Source organism: Pavona decussata, unplaced genomic scaffold, assembly GCF_977016875.1.
Source record: "Pavona decussata unplaced genomic scaffold, jaPavDecu1.1 SCAFFOLD_93, whole genome shotgun sequence".
Taxonomy (NCBI): Eukaryota; Metazoa; Cnidaria; class Anthozoa; order Scleractinia; family Agariciidae; genus Pavona; species Pavona decussata.
This window is the reverse complement of record NW_028145510.1, coordinates 1739559-1759236: the sequence shown is the minus strand read 5'-3', so window position 1 is coordinate 1759236 and position 19678 is coordinate 1739559. Positions and strand designations below refer to the sequence as shown.

The 19678-nt window shown below is 37.4% G+C and overlaps 1 protein-coding gene across 1 annotated transcript in view; it reads right to left on the bottom strand.

Moving 5' to 3' along the window:
- LOC146473539 (hydrocephalus-inducing protein homolog) overlaps positions 1–19247 on the bottom strand; it is a 70715-nt gene extending 51468 nt beyond the window's left edge. The window contains exons 1-24 of the mRNA XM_085118207.1: positions 18934–19247; positions 18083–18208; positions 17416–17535; positions 16687–16821; positions 15911–16036; positions 14962–15160; positions 14191–14299; positions 13657–13749; positions 12962–13088; positions 10290–10346; positions 9679–9746; positions 9278–9428; positions 8254–8385; positions 8041–8132; positions 7321–7388; positions 6568–6797; positions 5854–5954; positions 5055–5190; positions 4014–4061; positions 3178–3294; positions 2568–2720; positions 2077–2180; positions 837–1110; positions 46–158 (exon numbers count right to left, since the gene is read on the bottom strand). Of these exons, the coding sequence (XP_084974333.1) occupies positions 46–158; positions 837–1110; positions 2077–2180; positions 2568–2720; positions 3178–3294; positions 4014–4061; positions 5055–5190; positions 5854–5954; positions 6568–6797; positions 7321–7388; positions 8041–8132; positions 8254–8385; positions 9278–9428; positions 9679–9746; positions 10290–10346; positions 12962–13088; positions 13657–13749; positions 14191–14299; positions 14962–15160; positions 15911–16036; positions 16687–16821; positions 17416–17535; positions 18083–18208; positions 18934–19098 (3044 nt within the window). The 5' untranslated portion in view covers positions 19099–19247. The remainder of the gene's footprint in view (positions 1–45; positions 159–836; positions 1111–2076; positions 2181–2567; positions 2721–3177; positions 3295–4013; positions 4062–5054; positions 5191–5853; positions 5955–6567; positions 6798–7320; positions 7389–8040; positions 8133–8253; positions 8386–9277; positions 9429–9678; positions 9747–10289; positions 10347–12961; positions 13089–13656; positions 13750–14190; positions 14300–14961; positions 15161–15910; positions 16037–16686; positions 16822–17415; positions 17536–18082; positions 18209–18933) is intronic.
- Between the last annotated feature and the right edge of the window lie 431 nt (positions 19248–19678).

Here is a 19678-nt window from a genome sequence, read left to right as displayed (position 1 = left end):
AGTACATGGCAATTAACTTGAGATTAAGGGTGAAATTTTGCTTACGTTTCACAGTAGCCCTCTAACTGTACTTTCTGGCTCTCTCCAGGGTGAAGCACCATTCTGTCAGGTGTCAACTGAAAGACTGGCTTGGGAGGATCAGAAGGTGGCGGCAGTCCCTATTCCAACACAGAGCAACATTAATATCTTACAGTTTTCATACAATGTGCCAATGTCAAGGAGCAGATTGTGGGTTTACAAAGGAGAGAGGGAGCTATTAACACTGTAAATCAATGAGAACAAGCTTTATATCACCTAACAAAGTATATGGCTCATATGAGGCTATTTTTTGTATTGTTCTGTTCTCAAATTTGGCAGAGAAAAGGATTGCCTTATATCATGGAGTTGCCGGCTGTTGGGAAGGCCATTCTTAGGGAACTTAAGATTTGACTAGTCTACGAGTTAGACAAGGAGTACGAGTACGATTTTTCAAAGGTAGTTTTCCTGGTTTAGATAACTGCTTGTCACACTAATCTTGTTTCTTGGATCTCCTTATCTGCTGGTAAACAACGTGAAGGAGCGAACGTTCTGGGCATGTGACTGATTTCAAATTTGAAAGTCATACTCATGCATGCACAATTCCTGTTTTTAACATCACGCCTAGTAAACCCAGGGTATAAAATATACAAGCTCCTCCTTTGCATCAGTTAGTCAAAGGGAAAGAACTCTACACCAGCCAAAAAAAGGATGGTTACACACATCCCTGTTTTTATCTAGAGCAGCATCTGGGATGTAAGTGTTTAGTATGACTCTTTTAGATCCAGAATAGAAGGCGGTCTGTAATCCATGCTCATTACCTGAAATCTCATATCATCGGGATTATACTCGGGTTTCTTCTTTGTCCTATATGGAAGGAAACCTTCAGTGGTCCAGTAGATCTGCTGAGGTCTCCGTCCACTGTTGGTAAGATAGAACCACCTCTTGACTGGCTGGCAGCTGAACTGGGGGCCAAGTTTGACAGCTGGAGCTAAGGGTGGCTCACTGACAATGGTGGTACCAGAGCCATATGCCATCAGGCTGACTGTTTGGATCTGACTGTCTGTGATATTGATTGACAATTTATCCTGAAACCTAACAAAATAATAAACAACACTCTGATGATTTTATAGGCGAATCTTTGTTTACATTTTTGGCCATATGCTTATCACTATCTGATGATGCTAATAAAATAAAAACTCTGAATATTGAAAGGGCATAACAGTTTCAGTTTTCTCTGAAAATTTGAGCCCAATACATCGAATGGTTTGAAAGAAATTCTCTTCTAAAAACTTGAAATTTTACCGAGAATGTATGGCTCATTAACTTTTTTGCCACCCAGCAATTTCGCAGTTTTTGATGGCTAATATTTCCTTCAATATTACTTGCAAAGAGCTGAAATTTGCACAAATTGCTCAAATTAATCAGCTCTTTCAACAGTGCATTTAGTTCATACATACGGCCACGGCTTCGTATGCTAATGAGGAAAAATGTAAACAATGACAGCAGCAAAGATTCGCCTATATTGCATTGAATAACCTGGGCCACATAATTCTGAAAATTGTGTGACGAGGTTTCCACATGGCCTTAGCTCCCACGAGTCTCCCGTAGCTCAGTGGCAGAGCATCCAAACTAGTAATCGGAATGTCCTAGGATTGACTCCTGATAGGAGCACTCTGATTTTCTTTTTCTGAGTAAGCCTGTGTCACTCACTGAATAATAGATCATTCTCAAGGTTTCCACATGTAGTCGCCCCTCCCCCCCCCCCCCCCAAAAAAAAATGGGTAATATGCTATAGCATTCCATGATTAGGCAAATCAATAGATAAAGAAAGTAACCGGTTGGCAGCCCACAATGAGAAAAAAACAAGGGGTCAGAGCCTCATGAAGTGGGAGATGTCATCTTTACAATCCAGGGAGTATTTTCGTCAGGATAGGATTACTGGTGGTTGTGTGAAGAGGACTTCAGCCTTTAGTATAGGTTCTTATCTAGCAATGGTGATATCACCGCTGGAGAGATATCATTTGATTCACAAGTTCTTCATACGTTCCCTCTACTTACTTGACTGTGTCATCCACATTTGCAATAACCTTTAGTTGCAAGGCATCTTCAGGTGGAATGACACCCTGTTCAGGCTCAACAGAAAACAGAGAATTTGGACGAACCTGCAAATCAAGAGAGCAGCAAAACGTCATTGGAGACAAGGAACCACAGACAACCAAATAAAATAATTAATTCCACTTCTGCCATCTCTGTCTGTGTTAACCCAAAAGTCAAACAATTCTAATATTTAACATTGCCAGATTTTTGTTATATTAAGCTCTAGGCAATTTTACAACACTGACATTGTACAAGTAACTAAAAGTTTCACATCAGATTATCACCATAAAGAAATGCCATGTAACATAGCACGCCTGACTAGCTGACCTATAATCAAACCGGAAGGACCAAGTCAATCTTGTTAATGGAAATCCAGCAACCTTAGTAATACTTCTTACCTATGTTTAAGTGCACAGCTGTAAGTATTTCTTAATGTTTACCCACTAGCTTACCATAGTACAAGAAAACTGAGCTGGTATCAAAGACTCGTTAGAAAGCTTCACAATCTTAGAGACATCTGTTAGGACTGGGACAGTGCCATAATCAACAAGACTTGGTGTGACATGAATCACTGGTCCTTCACCAACACACTGGATCTGAACTCCCTATTTGCAAAGATAGAAGAAGGAAAGTCATGACTTATAATTTAGATGTATGAAGGAAACATCTTCATCATCACTTTAGAAACATTTTATCTTATTGCAAGAGACATACATGTATGCCACATCTGAGTTCAGTTCATAATTTGTGTCATAGTTTGAACACAATAAGCATCCCTGGAGCTAATTCATTAGACTATATAGAATCTTCAACCAATATGGAGGGTTATGACTTCAGCCTGCTTCATGGATTCAGAATTTGTTCTTGACTTCATAATGATCAGGACACACTGAATGTACTTCAAAACTCAGGCCTTCGTGACTTACATGTAGAAAGTGAAAAACTGTCAGTGAGGGTAATTTTTCCAAAATTTTCCATTTGACATGATCAGTAACAATGAGTTTGACCATTCTGGTTTAAATCAACTAACTTTGATTCGAATTTCATAGTCATTAAACTTACCAAAGGAGCATCACTGCTGCCAAATATCATAAAGTAGGCCATTGTGGTGACTTCCTCCAGACACTCTGCTGTTATATGAAGAGGAACTTCCTTGACTGAATGAGGCTGGATAATTCCCTTGAAACCATTACAGAGGAAAAAATTAGAATTCTTCATTCTTAGGTCAAGCAAACATGCAACCTCCCCAAGTAAGTAATATCTACTACACTTCAAACTAAATGTGGGGCAAATTTGGACATTCAGCAACTCACTGATAAACCAAATTGATTGCTCTTCTTCAAGGAACTAGCACCCAACCACAATGCAATGTTATTTTTACCATACCACAATAATGAAGATTGAAGACAATGGTTTTTAATAGATAAAGTGACTGGTGTCTTGAGCACTGATGTCCCTGACTTTCAACTTTTTGTGTTTTCTAACATGAGAAAGAGGGGAAAATTACCAGAACTTTTACAGTGGTATGTTGTCAGTCTAGCGATTAGGAATTTAAAATAATGAAGGACAGCTGATTTACAACAACAGCCATAGGTTCCTGAGTGTTTGTGAAGGGAAAATTTGTTAAATACATACTATTCACAAATTCCAGTGCTACTACCAAACCGATGTGGGGACAATCTGGTCAGTCTCTGTCAGATTGTCAATTTAGGATAAATGACACACTGCTATGAAGTCATCATCATCACAATCTTTATACATTGTACACTCTGTCAGTCCAATCCAGAACATTTACTGCAAACGATCACTTAAGAAGCTTCTAACAGAGTTATTTTGCCCACTAATTATTTTTAAAGTAAGTAAAAGCTACTGAGCACGAGCACTCTTTTCATTCTCACCTTTGGTTCGGGACTTGAATACAAGATTGGCGTTACATCTTCAACAACCTGAAAAATATTATTACTACAATTTAGCTACACCTAAGAAAAAAATATATGAAATTAAGTTTAGGGCCACTGATTGACCAAGAAAGAGGTTTAAAAACTGATTAGGCTAACTTCTAAACTGACAGCACTTGAACAAACAACCAATAACCAGTAAAGACACACGTACGTGAGTCGTCAGACGACACAGATTAATATCATAATGAACTTAAAAAAAAAGACCAAGATCAAAGTTTTAAAGGTGTGAAATAAAATTTAAGCATGCAGTGCTATGGTACATACCAGTACCAAACAAAGCGATTTGAATTAGCATGTTTAATTGGTCTTAGCTATTTAATGGTTCAAATGAACTTCTCTAGAGGCTTATTCTTGGGGAAGGTGTATTATTGCACAGAATGTTGTGTTTCAAAATTTCTTGGGCTCTTTGTATACTTTCCCCAATAAAGGTGTTAAATATTAAATAAAAACAACTTGAGACATTATGTTTAATAAAAGCTTACTGCGCCTTTCAATAACACGCGGACTCTGAAGTTCAAAATTCAATCAACCGTTACGCTTTTCACTGCCGTCAATCACTACAGCGGACCGCATAGACAACAAAACCTTTGGCTCAACAGGGTCAAAAGGTCATGTTCGTGCGCTGTGATTGGCAGATTTTGATCCACTTTGTCGGTTTCTGTATTTTTCTGGTCAGTTGCTTGTCACTGTAATTATGATTGACGGCAGTAAAATACACAAATCATTAGTTGGGGTTGAAGTTCAGAGTCCGTATGTTATTGAAAGGCGCAGTAACACAGCTAACCCAAATAGTCCGTTGCCTCACATTTGAAAGGATCAACTTCTATTTGAAGGAAGGTTATATCAATTTGGAGGGAGCTTATATTTAGAATTTTCAATAAGCGAGCTGCAGGCACAGAGGAGATAGGTACATAACTGACTGGAAAACATCAGCCAACACAAATGACAGTAAGTGCAGATGATTTAACAACTAAATACCTGTGACAGCAACTCATACTTCGCAGGCAGATCTGACTCATTGACAAGATGAACAGGTAACTCATACGGGTGATGGAGAAAACAGCGACCATAATCCAGAATGGGTGTAGAGATGGTAATCGGTGGAACAACACATCTGCCATGAAAAATACATACATTCATTATTGTTACAACTCAACTGTTGTGCAATTCCATGTCTCAATACATTGTATCTTTCATTTGTACAGGGAAAATATTCAGTGGTATTCAATTAGTTTGCCATATTTGGGAATGCATGCCAGATCTTCTTCAGGTGACAGTTTGAAAGGCAAGGGAGCAGCATTTCCCAAAAAACTTGAATCCATTGAAGACATTTTCTACAGTTCAATTCTTTCAAAAGCTCAAAATATATTTCCTTGAGCTAACTAGGAGATTCCGAAGCTGTTTGTGAATTGTAAAAGTAGGAATCAAGAAAAATGATAAGGTGTGTTATCAAAGCAGAAACTGGTGACTAACTGTTATTGAAGCATGAATTAGTGACCAACTCGTCAGCAAAGCAGCTCTCAGTAAACAAGTAATATTGAACAATAAAATAATTATCCATTCCTCCTCAATCTTGTGGAATGTTCTCAAATTTAAGAAATTTAGGCCACAGTCTCATTATCATAGTATACGATGAGCTTCTGCTTAAAATTGCTGGATGATTGTTAAGGCCAGTGTTTTAACAGTGTTATACAGCATCCTCAAAGCAGTGGTTCCTCTTGGATGTCTGGCCTAAACTAAAAACAAAGAAATCAGAATCCAATGAATATCGACTTACTTGGCTATTATTGGTAGAGAAAGGATCTCTTCACCAACTCCATCCACATCAACTACTAAAGCAATTTCATACTTCTTGACTGTAGTTGACACAAAGTCCACCTGGAAGAGAAAATTTTTTAAAATAATTTTACAACTCAGAAAGATTTTCGTCGGAATGCTCCATATGCGACTTCTGCATTTGGATCAAGTAATTCTTAGAAAAATCAATAATTTAAATTGTAAATTTTATGATTTAATTAGTATACATGCCCTAGGGGTCATCCACGTTTCCCTCTGTCACTAGAAGTTAATGCCAGTAACAAGTGATCAAATTTAAACAGGTTTGAAATAATTTGATACAAATACAGGCCAAAATTATTGCAATTTGCAGTTGTTTTGTCATTGCATTTCTAACCAGCAAGGTCCACATGCACAGTTGCCCATGGCAATTAAAGCTTAGTCCAGGATTACCAGTGAAGGAAGGTTTTTGTTCGTTCCCTTGTTTGAATACATTTGTGACTACTTAATTAAGTTTCTACTTGTGTTAAGTCGTCAAATTAAAACATGAAGGACCCCACATATTTTACATGTAAATAAGTTTCCACTAGCCAGCCAGTTGAACTTGAATAAAAGGCTTACAATCCGTTGAAAACTAGGCCAAAAATCTAGACTGTTACAAGCCCACTAAGATCTGCTTCAAAGATGTCAAATTTGAGGTGGTTACTAAGTGTACCTTGATGTCCTGCTCTCCTTGAGGAACAATAGTTCCAGATGATGGTGTGATGTCAAACTCTTTTGGACTGGGTATGATAGTGCTACCAACATCACTGATATTGCTGTCAATCAAGCTGTCACGGCTGTGTGTTCCGTCATTAGCCCAGCCATCCGCTGGTACACGCAAGTTGAATGTCATGGGAATGAGAGATGTATTCACCAAAGTGCAGTAGCGAGTGTTCACAAAACCTGCAAGCGCACATCATCCATAATTTAGCATTGGGAAGTGCATTTGAAATGCACAATTTCCAAGCAGGTAATATAAAGTAGAATCTCAGTACACATCTAAAATTCAGCTATTTCATATCTCCAATTGTCCTAATCAAGTACTGCTCTCCTAAATATTGTACAAGATGTTACTACACAATTTTATAAAGAATTGAGGCACAGGGAATTAGTGAAAAAATCCCAAATGGAATGTTTCTAATCTAATTTTAGCCTGAATACTATTGAAGTGCAGTGTAAAAATAAAATAAAGGGGAGGGAGGGAGAACTGAGGTTTATGACACTCAAAACCTCCATATACTATGTCTCAGCCAATAAGAATGTAACAACCGATTGTGAGGTCCTGCAGGCAGTCATGTGCCCACAACAATGCCACTGGCCACAGGGCAACACTGACACTCTTTGTTGTTAACTCCATTAAACTGCATTTAACCATAATTATTTAACTGTGATAGTCAACGATTGGAGGAAATGGATTGAGACTTACCATACGAAACTACACCAAATTTCAGCTTTGGTATGTTGAAATGAAAAGTAGGGCCAATCACAGATCCCCTGATGAGAAAAAAAAAGTTGGAACATCATTACTGTCAATATTAGCTACCTTAAACTAACCTCAAATAGACAAGAAAGACTCCAAGATTGTGGTAAACATGGTCTTTGGTGCATCCAACACAGTTGTATCATTCAGTAACTGTTTCAATTCCCTAAGGGAAAATTATTGCATTTAAATGCTTCTTTTTTTAAATTGATCTAGTAATGACCACCATTACAGTTATCTTATTTGTTTTTATATGATTATTAATGGACAATACCGTTACCACTTAGCAAATGCTGGTCATTATATTGCCAGATTAATGTAAACCATATAATTATGGAATGTTTAAAAAATAGTAGAAGTGTTTCATCGAGTTTAAAACCATGAGGCCCAGCCGAGTGGTTTTAGACCCGGTGAAACACGTGCTGCGAGTTTTTTGAACAGCTTCAAAAACATTCCTGGAAAAGCGTGTGTCAATAGAGTTCATAACAATGATGCTTTTGTAAACGTTGGAAATTAGCATATGAGAAAAACATTAAACACCCGGGCACACTAATTAGGAGGACGTTTATTGATATAAAGTCACTGCACGTGACATATTATCGACCATTTGATAGGTCAATGGGCTTATGAATTATTAATGAGTTAAGATTACACAATCAAACTTACAATATCTTTAACTTGAGCTCATCTGGAGATCCTTCCACAGCAAAGTTGAAAAATTCATTGAAATCACCGAGTATAGGTGAGCAAAAACAAATCTAAACAAGACATAAGAAAACAATTTCAGATTTCATTTTGTTGAATGTTCAAAATATTTTAGAGAAATATAAAGCTTCAAGGCCTTTCTCCATGCTTTGGAACAGAAGAGACTTTTATTACCTGAATTGCCTGATAACCACCAGGAATAACAATTCCTTGGGCAGGAGTAAAGGAAAACTGTGGTCCAAATTGGGTGTTGGGAGGAATAAGTTTAAACACAGCATCTATATCCCCCTTGTTGCACAAAATAACCTGCAAAAGTGAGACGTGACATTACATACAGAATATTTTATAATTTATTGTCTTTGGTCTCCACATGGCAGTATCAAAGAAATGACCAGATATTATGAACATGAAATTCCAAAAATGTGCTATCAGAGTATTTCTAGATGAGAAAAAGTTCAACCAACTGTTTAAAGACATTTGCTACATTCATCAAACTTCATTTATATATTAACCAATTTTCCCATTTATTAATAGTTTGTGGAAAACCTAGTACTTAGATCTGTTGTTGGTTGCACTGGATATTGAAATGTGTAACACCGTGAACTGGTTGGAAACTTACAGACAATTTAATGGTGTACTACTAAATGTTCCTTTGAGTGCACACAAAGCACAGAGTAGAAACCCAAATCATATTTAGCCATGAATTTAAAGACCCTCTACAACCTTAAACAGCCATTGACTGTCTTTCTTTCAGCCAAATCCAAATGAAAAGTCGCTTGCTCTGGACAGATAGCTAGATACCTACTTCAGGCATTGGCAACATGTACTAGCTGTGTAGGGTGTTTGACTTAAAAACATTTTCACTGATCACAGATATATACTGTTGAAAAAAAAAAGTTGACCAGATCATTTTCTTCAACTTTCAAAACTTCCAACTTTATTTTGGCCCCAACAAATATAAACTGAAGCACTTTAATTGCAAAAGCCCCTTTCAACCAGCCTAACCTAATGTTCTCCATGCAAGAAGGTACATATATACTGTAAGACCTTTACATCCAGCCACCCAGTTAATAAATTAAAAACCACATTTGTGTGGATCGTGATGCCCTCACCTGGCCATTCACATTTTGCGTGATTAGGCAAACCATAATAATTATACTATGCTCCAACAATTAATGAAGAGGATTTTGATAGTTACCTCATACGAATGCTGTGAATTTAAGAACACATTTCCAACATCCAATGTGTCCAAAGAGAAGTGAATTTTGGGCCCTGCACCATCCCCTCTTATTCTCAAAGGCAGTCTTGATTCCCTGCCTGTCACGTCGCAGTATGCAGTCCTGGCATAACTAAAGAGAAAAGTGCATGCAGTTAATTTTCCCAAATCACCACAAGATGTAAATATTAAAATTAAACCTCAAAAGCTCTGAGGCTGAGTGTATATGTGCAGTACCAGAAACCGCGATCCCCCCCCCCCTCCCACCAACAAAAAAAAAGAAGTGCATTGGAAATTTACCGACCTATGGTGCTTTTCAGATCTGACAGATTTTTGTCATGAATGTCACTTTACAGTTAGTGAAAGCAGGGTTAAATTTATACCTCTGGGCATCTTGAGGTTTAAAGATGATATTGATTTCTGCTTGAGAATTCGGCCAGATCTCTCCTTCCTAAAAAGAACAAACACAAGAAACAATGATTATTACTGTAACTGTCTTCACAAAATTGGCAATGAGGACTTAAGCAGCTATGACATCAACAAAACTGTCACTTAAAAATATAACTTTATTTCATTTGTGCTTGAATACACTCGCCTCCTCTTGACATATTTCAAGACGCTTGATGAACTATTTCAGCCATCGCACAAAACTATACTAACTTTTAGTCTTAACAGTTTTGGGACCTCTCTGGCTTATGTTTGTTGATCTTGTTTGGCATGTGAATGGCATCGGATGTCATTTCCAGTGACCAGTAGAGCCATATAAATTAAATTTTGCTTTATGTCACACTGACAGACATCGTCAGCTGCTCACACATCCAGCCGTCTCTTCTCTATGAGGAAAACCGGACCCGAGAGAGCGGTGGAAATCAAGCCTACACTCTAATTACAACTGGTTGATCTGAAAATACAACTATTACGGCACCATCAAATACCAACATAATTCTTGCATTTTCTATCAAACAATAACATGTAGGGTGCATGAGAACCTTACCACTGGATCAATGGTGATTATTGAGTCATTGTAGAGCATTTTGTCATCAGCCACAACCTGTAGAATTAATTCAGCGTCAAACATGAAGATCAGTTGTAAACCAGTACTTAGTGTGCAACACTATATATCTTGCATGATATATTAATATGTACATAACAACCATACATAGGAATGTTACATAGTGTCTTAATCTGCTGTCAGGTTATAATGAGTGGCTAATAAGGGGATGCCATCAGATGTCAAACTTGTGCAATTAGTTTCACAGAATCAAAATGGAAATTTGCAGAAAGCAATAATTGCAGTACAAACTGCATCTCACCTTTATGCGGTGTGCGACAAATGCAGACTGCAGACTTGCAGACTTGCAGACTTGCAGACCTGCAGACTTGCAGACCTGCAGACTTGCAGACTTGCAGACTCACTGATACTGGCCTTTCCAAATTCATTTAAAAAATAATATTGTGTAACCTCCGGCATTCCACATCATGCGCTGTCCGCTTAGTACGCTCTTAAGGCTACTTGGCTACTTTCAGAGGACAACCGTGAAGACTTGCGCGACCTGCATACTTCCGGATTTTCGCAACTTTCCGGGGCAACACGTCTACATATTTTTTTGCTATTCTAACTTTGAACTCGGATATCTCGATAACCAATCAAAATATCGGAAAAGCCTTATTAATGTCTTTTGAATAACGCTGTGTAGCTAATTCGTTCTTGCCAGGCGTTTGATACCCCATAAATTCAGTCCAACAGGCCTCGTTCGTCGGAACGTTTACCCGATCCTGATATTTTAGAATATAAAATAATCACTAAAATTGTATTTTTTCCAGAACTTAGTCCTTATTATGCTGTTTGCTATATAGTTTGACAACGTTTTCTCAATACTGGCACACGTACGAATTTAATTCCTGAACGACAACTGAGAAAGTAGCCAAGTATCAAAGCGTACCAAGCTGACAGCGCATGATATGGAATCGGAGGTTACACAATTCTATTTTTAAAATGAATTGGGAAAGGCCAGTATGTTGAGTCTGCAAGTCTGCAAGTCTGCGAGTCTGCAGGTCTGCAAGTCTGCAAGTCTGCAAGTCTGCAAGTCTGCAGGTCTGCAGGTCTGCGAGTCTGCAGTCTGCATTTGTCGCACACCGACCTTTATGTGGTCCAGGCAATAAAAAAAGTGTTAACGACATTCACATTATATTTGCATGAAAATTCAATTACCAAACTTCTAAGGTTACAATTCTTTTTACAAGTATGAGTTCTAAGGAATATACAACATTGTATAAAGAGAACTTGATTTTAATACTGGTTTCACCGACAAACTGTATTCAGAGAACGGTCATTATAAAATGCAGACTGCAGACTGCTGATTGCAGACTGCAGACTGGGTATAAAATGCAGACTAGGTATAAAATGCAGACTGCAGACTGGGTATAAAATGCAGACTGAGATCAAAACCGTCTCTTCGTCAAATACAGGATACATTTTGAATTTTTTAACTTAACTTACGCTAGTGTCATATACAATCGCCTTTCGAGATCATTTCCCATAAAATTGACATTATTACATTGTTTTCGAAAAGCGTCAACCTTGAAATAAACAACCGCAAAGCATGACGTAAGCAATAACGCGGACACATGACCTTTACTTCGCACGTGGTTGACCTTTTCACCGCTTTTCGTCAACATGACATTGGCGACATCGGTAAGTGGCAGTCAGGGTGGCAGTAAAATAATGCTTTTTGAATAAAATATGTGTTCATGTATCGCTAGAATACTGAAGGTACATGTGTATACAATTTGTCTTTGACAAACCTCGTTAATATTCAAAGAAACTAGTTAAAATCTGGCGATGTCAAATTGCTTGCCCCCTCGGAAATCAAGTCAATTATGAAAACCGTCATGGGTGTAACTGTTTACAAACTAATGCAAAGCGATTAAGCTCAAGTCTTCTTTGTGAAGAAAGGGCCTCGGGAAATGAAAGCTACCAAATCGAGATAAAGAAAACAAACTGTTGAGAAATGGGTCAAGAATAAGGTCAATTTCGTGGGAGATGATCTCGGAAATGTGATTGCGTGACACTAGGGTAAGTTGAAAATTGAAAATGTATCCTGTATTTGAGGAAGAGACGGTTTTGATATCAGTCTGCATTTTATACCTAGCCTGCATTTTATACCCAGTCTGCAATCTACAGTCTGCAGTCTGCATTTTATACTGACCGATTCAGAGAACTACAACTTCATTGCTACCTTTCTGATCATTTTAATACCTCTGTCAATTCTGTTGCCCAAACAAAATTGACAAAAGTAGTATAATCATACAGTGGAACCTCGATTGAACAAAGTGCCAAGTGACTAGGGAAATTGGTTCTTTATATCAAGGGATCATTATCTCAAGGTTCTGTTCCATACATTTAAAAGGCTGGGCTGGAGAATATTGTTCATTATACCGAGGAGTTCGTTATATATAGAGGTTTGTTAAATTGAGGTTCCACTGACAACAGAGAAATTGCAAAGGAAACGGAACATGAATTCCATGCTTGGTTTGCTCTTTAACTTGCAGTGTCATACAGTACCGCTCAAAAGTAAGTTACCACCCTCTCACGAGACGCGATTCTCGTCTCGCGAGACAAGAGAGTCTCATCTCGAGAGACAAGATACGATGTATATACTGTACCTGGGATTTGTTCCTGTATTTTCTTGTCAGAATTGACATCTGATCTCTGAGTGTTGGGTCATTGAGACATTCTTCAAAAAACTCATCTTTTTCAACATTTTCCTCACTTTCCAGGTCCATGTAAAACCTTTAAACAAAATTCAACACTTTTCATGAGCAAATTATTGCAGAAGCGGCCTTAAGGACAGTTCATGTTTTTGTTTACTTTATTACCCTTGAGAAAAGCAGATCCTAGCAAGGACTATTGAAATCCAAAAAGAAAATTAGGGGTTACCATTCATATTTCAGGCTGAGATTAGCAAATTTGTAAATTTGCAAGAAGAACTAAATTGAATTACATTTGAACATCGAACAGCAAATATGTACCCATAAACTACGCTTAGAGGTTCGCAGTAAACTCGGATCTAAAACTCTCTATTGGCAATTCTTCAGCCTGAGGTTGTCATGTCACCTTGTCATATTTATGGCACATATGCATGTACGATTACACATACAGGGTGTGTTGATTATCCCAAAGCACCATGCCAACTGGGACAACTGACTCTGATGGGATCAAACTTCTGGACTGTTTGAAGGGGTGAGGACTGACAAAGTGCTGACTTTTGAGTGTTGGGGTCATCACCCCACCCTGAAAATTCTCTTGATCACATTAACCCTTAATATGGGCATTGCGACCTGAGTAACAAGTTAAATACCTGTCTTTCTGCTGAAGTTCTTCCCTCAGTGTTGCAAAGTTACTCCACTTGAACTGAACAATTATGTCACTTCTGTTGGAAATAGACACTGTCCTGCAGGTTACATTAGAAAACTTGACATTAATATACACTGTATACATTGTATTAAGATACTAAACCTACATTTATGTATTGAAAATTCTAAGATATTTAGCAAACGGATTGCGTTTCTAACATTGACAGGTATGGAACACAGCTGCTTTCCTATCCAGACCTAGCTGCCAGAATGTTCTAAAAAGAAACCAAGTGGACAGCCCTCCATCTGATGACTCACTAATTGTTATGATTACTGGTTAGTAGATAGTACACAAGTAGGATTACCCATAGGAGTCGCAGTCATTTATACACCTGGATAAAGACTTAAAGACTATAGATGTGGAGCAAAGTTTCTTGTCTAAGTAAACAACATTAACTACACAGAACAGGTTAGGTGGGTAGTTTCCCAGAAAGAACACACTGATCGCATGAATTTAAAATGCCAAAAAGGAAACATACCTTTGAGATGCACAGGATATGAAAGTGTTTTCCATTTTGACTGTGTTTTTATCCAGCCTGACATTATAATCAACAGCAGCTCCATATAGACTTATAAAGATGTCTTCTCCTGAAATAAGTTTTGAAGAAGCCTTTAAAACATGGCAGTCATGCACTATGTTAGCCAACAGACTAGAGACAGCACACCTCTGATAAAACAATAAAATCATAAGTCTACACCACAACAAACAGACAAATTACAAGTAATAAACCATAATCGAAGGAGCCTTCCTAATTTAACAGGCTCTTGCAAGTTAACATTTTGGCCTGAAAATCACAGATCAAACTCTCAGTAACTCTTCTAAAGGCATTAACAAAAAATTTCAATCTGCAGTACAATGAAATCTAAATGGATCACAAACAAATCATGACGGCCGAATCAGGTCTCGAAATTCCAAATCTATAAACAGCTGAAAAAAATTTGACTTCATTGTTTTTAAAAGAAGGACATTAATTTTACCTTTCCAACAAAAGAATTTATCAAATTCTGCTAAAAATAAAACTCCCTCTCTTTTTATTGAATGCGTTGAAAGACAGTGTTTTTCAGGTTGCATCAGGTTGACAGTATTGGACAACCCTCACTTATTGAAGAAATTAAAATTTCCTCTGACTTTACAAAATTCCACAATCTAATTCCCCTGATCTTTAAAAAAATTGTTTCCCCTGTTTTTGGCAAACCCAATATTTCAGAATTCTAATTTAACCAAATTTCACATTTATTCTAGTTCATACCTGTGTCATAATGAAGTATCATGTGACTAGCATGGTCGCCAGTCTGAAGAGCTTTAAAGTCAACATGAATCTGCATGCTCTCCCCCACAGCAAGGCGTCCACTATCTGGCGTCACAAAGAATGGCTCATGGACGACTAGCTGGAACTTTGCTTCGCTGTAACCAATGTTTCGCACAAGAAGAGTCCTTGTAGTAGTATACTAGAAGTAATTAAGATACACACATTATTCATTTCTTTAAAGCAGTTTCCAATTGAGTGTCGTAAAACCAAACCCAAAAAATTATTACTCTGGCCAATTGCAACAGATGTAAGCAACACAATGAGCCAATCAGAAATCGAAGAAAATACACGTAACTGGAGCTAAATGCAGGAAAACATGTATGGCCAAAACACAATTGGGTTTGATTTGCTTCTGATGGGTTGAGAAAGTGGTATGAGTTTCGTTAACCAATCACAAAGCGTAGTAATGCAAAACCAAAGCAAACATAAATTACTTTCAACAGTCACTATTGAAAACTGCTCTAACAATTAAAATATCTTGATAATTAGACCCTGGTGAATGGTCTATAATAGAAGTTAGAAGTGGCTATGAGGATTCAAGGGTTTATTATAATAGTAAATATATACAATTTTCCTACCACATTCATTTTTTACTCATTAAGAGAAATCAAAATGATATGACAATCAGATTTGAAACTTTTAAACTGGAGACCCTGGCTAGATATGACCCCAAAATATTCTTCAACTAAGTTATTGTCAGTTCAATCCTATGAGGGCTCTGTATACAGGCAGCGAACACAGGTGAGATAACTTGAAAAAATGAAATGATTTCATAATGCACTGTGGCTCTTTTTCAAGACCCTGATTAGATTTGTTTCTTGTTGCTTCACTTGCAAGCCTAACTGACTACTCTCTATCATTTTGGTTTCTTAGAAGTCCAGCTTAATACCTTGACTGGGCATGTTCCAAAGGTGATCTCATCAGGAAAATCCAAGATAGCTCTGGCTCCAACAGCTTTTACTGGTACAAGGAACTTTTCCCTTTCAGTGATGCAGATAAGCTCATGGGTATAGTCCTGTGGAAAGAAATGTTTGAAAAAGTTAGCATTTAGTATACTTCAAAAAATTAATGACACAATTGCGATGTTCAAAACTCATGCAGTCAACAGTTGTGTTGTAAATACACTGCGTGTACTATGATTGTCTGTACAGCAATTGCATAAAAAAATCATGACATTTTGCATTATTTTTTATTTAAGTAAACATAATTTGAGTCAAAGATGAAAGTAGCAACCTTTAATGTACATAATAATTTATTATTGCTATACATTCCTTTTAACTTTAAGTAAATTCTTATCAAAACCTGCCCTGAGATTATCACTATAAATGCAATGAAATCCCTGAATGGTGTCATGGCGATCACTTCAGTCAGTGAACACCTTCAGTGCAGCAGGAAACAAAGATTTGCTCAATAGTTTCAATAGAGATTCAGATCACTTCTCAGGTTGTGAATGTTTGATTCTGATCAATTTTGACACACTCTTTTAAAATAATGTTATTTGAGCTTCACACTTTATGTTTGTAGTTGTTGTATGTTGTTTCTCTCTTTTTGTGATTTACATTTTGTTCTTCAAGTTTTACACTATAAACAAATATTCTACTTCATCTTAAATATAGAATTCTCCTGATATTGGCATTAGTTTGTGATCACTGGTTTCTTTCTTACCTTTTTCTCATCAGGAGTAAATTGAATAATGAAGGTTGTGTCCATTCCAGGAGCCACTTTATGTCCCACATCATGTGGACTAATGATCTTGAAGTATGGAGAGTCAGTCTGAGTCACCTTAACCAGACGGGCAACCTAACACAGGCAACATAGAGGTAATAAAGAATTTACAATGTAATTCAATATAATTATACAACTTGAATATTAACTAAACCTAAACATAATATTATCATGTTCTTAGTATGATAATTTCAGACTTGGTTGTATTTTTCTTATTCCTTCTAAACTGCTTGACAATCAGTTCGGTTACTTTTCAAATATTTTGGTCAAAAGCTACAGTATAGTAATTTCAAATAAACTTTGTTTGGAAACCAGGTTTACTGTGTTTATTTGTGTGCTTGTGCTCTTGTGTTGCCGCTCAAAAATCCCCTAGCAAATTCAGACTTGTCACATGGTATTTCTGACAGCCGCGGGGATTAAATGGGTTTAAACTCATTCCCTAAAGACATACTCCTACTTGATCCTTGTATGTCCTTAATACCCTGATCTCAAATGGCCCAATATGAGGTAGAATGGGCCAAAGTTGACGTTGTCCCCTGCTGCAAATTGTACATTCAAGCCCAGCAGCACAAATGGCAGAAACATAAATCACTGATCAATAACCAAGGAAAGACACCTTCATTTCTTCAAAGTTTTGAAAGCAGTAACAACACTGACAGCACTCCCTACCTTGTCATTATTCCTCAGTTGTAAGGGAACCTCATACGTCTGAAATGGTTCAAAATTTTGGTACACAATATCTGACGGAAATGGTTGAAACAAAGGCTCCTCTATATCCATGGTGGTGTACTAAAACAAAAACACCAGTACAACAATGTTTCATTGAAATCTTGATCTACTCTAAGTCTAGAAAATTGTGTTAATTGTAGAATGAGAATGAGAGAAAATCTGATGTTTCGGAGCCATCATGACTTCATTTTCAATTAAGGTTACAAAGAAATAACAGTTGGTGAGGTAATCGTTCTGCGCAGTCTTGATGCCTTGAACGCATTCTGACACATACTTTTCTTACTTCACCAACTGTCACTTTTTACAACTTTGAAAATGAAGTCATGATAGCTCCAAAACAATGGATTTTCTTCTTATTTCCTTGATGACTAAACATTGTAAAATGTCAGTAATTTGCACCTTAGTTCAGTATTGTTTTATAAAGAGTACAAAATTTTATACACAGCTGTAATGTCAAACAATCTCAAACTGCCTCAGCCTCTTAATTCTCTGCCTCTGTCAATTAAGTAAAGTTACTGAGGAAACAAAATAGCTACACCCACATATCCCAAGAGTCGTGCCTGCATAAAAATTTAAGCAATCAAGTAACTTATAGTTTCAGCAGTACCTTCTGAAGTGTTTGCTCTGACATGTCAAGTAACTCAATGATTTGCGGCACTCTCATCTCGTAAGTCAGTTTCAATCTTTCATCTGTGGTGAGTTGCATTTCCGCCATATAAGCAGATGGCGCTTGCTATAAGTAATAAAGAAGTCCAAAATATTTAATTAGTACCAAAATTGCTCTTGCTGATCATGAAGATTTCATATTAGGCACATGGAGCTACAAAAAAGAAGACTGTAGATAGTGCTGTTATTGCCTTTCGTTACTATTAAGGGACTCCCGCTATATAGAGAAAACACTGTCTAAATGCATGCATAGATAGTGTTTTCTCTATGTAGCTTGAGAGTCCCTTAAAAGTAACGCAATCCCAGTTATTATAGTTATTACAAGGATTAACCCCCCTGTTTACTGGCAACATATAAAGTAACTATTGACATTCAGTTCACTGATTGTAACTAAAATATTACAACAGCTTGCGTGCAGAAACTGGCGTCTGCATTTTCCACAAGTACACGTTTGTATGGTCGATCAGGTCTGTTTATGAACTCGTACTAGTTGATCATGATGTTGCACGCTGCAAAATGTCAGCTGATTGTATCAGCTGAAAACCGTTAAACACCACTGCAGATTCACAATATCACAGTGTCTACCTTATTAAATGTTTCAATCTAAGCAATAAGCTCAATAAGTATACTTCCTTAGCAAGTTTAACTTGAAGGCTTATAACGTACATAAGCTCAAATTTACTTGCACTGTAGATCGACCGATCAACATATACGATTATTAAACTGATTTACTATAGACTTCAAGACGGTCTTCAAGACAGAGCTCACGACACAGTTAAGTTAAGCCCTTACCTTATCATCCTCAGGACTTCCTTTAACAAGTTTAGGATTTCTTGGATGAACAACCCTGCTTTTGAATTTAGAAGACACCGCTTTCCCTCCATAACTCTCCCGCACAGTAGACTGAACTTCACCGCGAAGTCCTCCCCCACGAAGCTTTCCTTGAGGCATTGCCATAAATTTTCTGTTCAATGAATGGCTCGGTGTTCTTTATCTGATAATTACCAAAGTAAAACTCCTTCACTTCCCATAATATGTGCAGTTTCTACACAGTCATTTCGTACAAAAACATTACACCGCCATTTTCCGAAGTTTGGGCGGGATTTGTTGCCATGGATCCGGTGTCTGCGCACGCATATATATTTTTGTTTCTGTTGCTGGCCACAGAACATGACGGCTCATAAATTCTCCACAGAGGGAGTACCTTATGTAAAACCACTTTTATTGTTTTTACTTTATATTGTCTACTTTACTTACTTAGTGTACTTTACTTGCTTGGCGTGCTTTTACTTGCTTGGTATACTTCACTTGTTTGGTACACGTGAATTACTTGCCTGGTGTACTTTATCGGCTTGGTGTACTTTCTCTTGCTTGGTACCCAGTGCTTGCTTGGTGTACTATACACGCTTGATGGTCCACAGGCAGCCCAAGCTCAATATCAGAGAAATGTTAAATCATAAGGATTTGTATGGGAATACAACGGGTTTGTCTTTAAGATCAACTTACTCTGTTTCTACTTGTATTCTATGTCATTTAC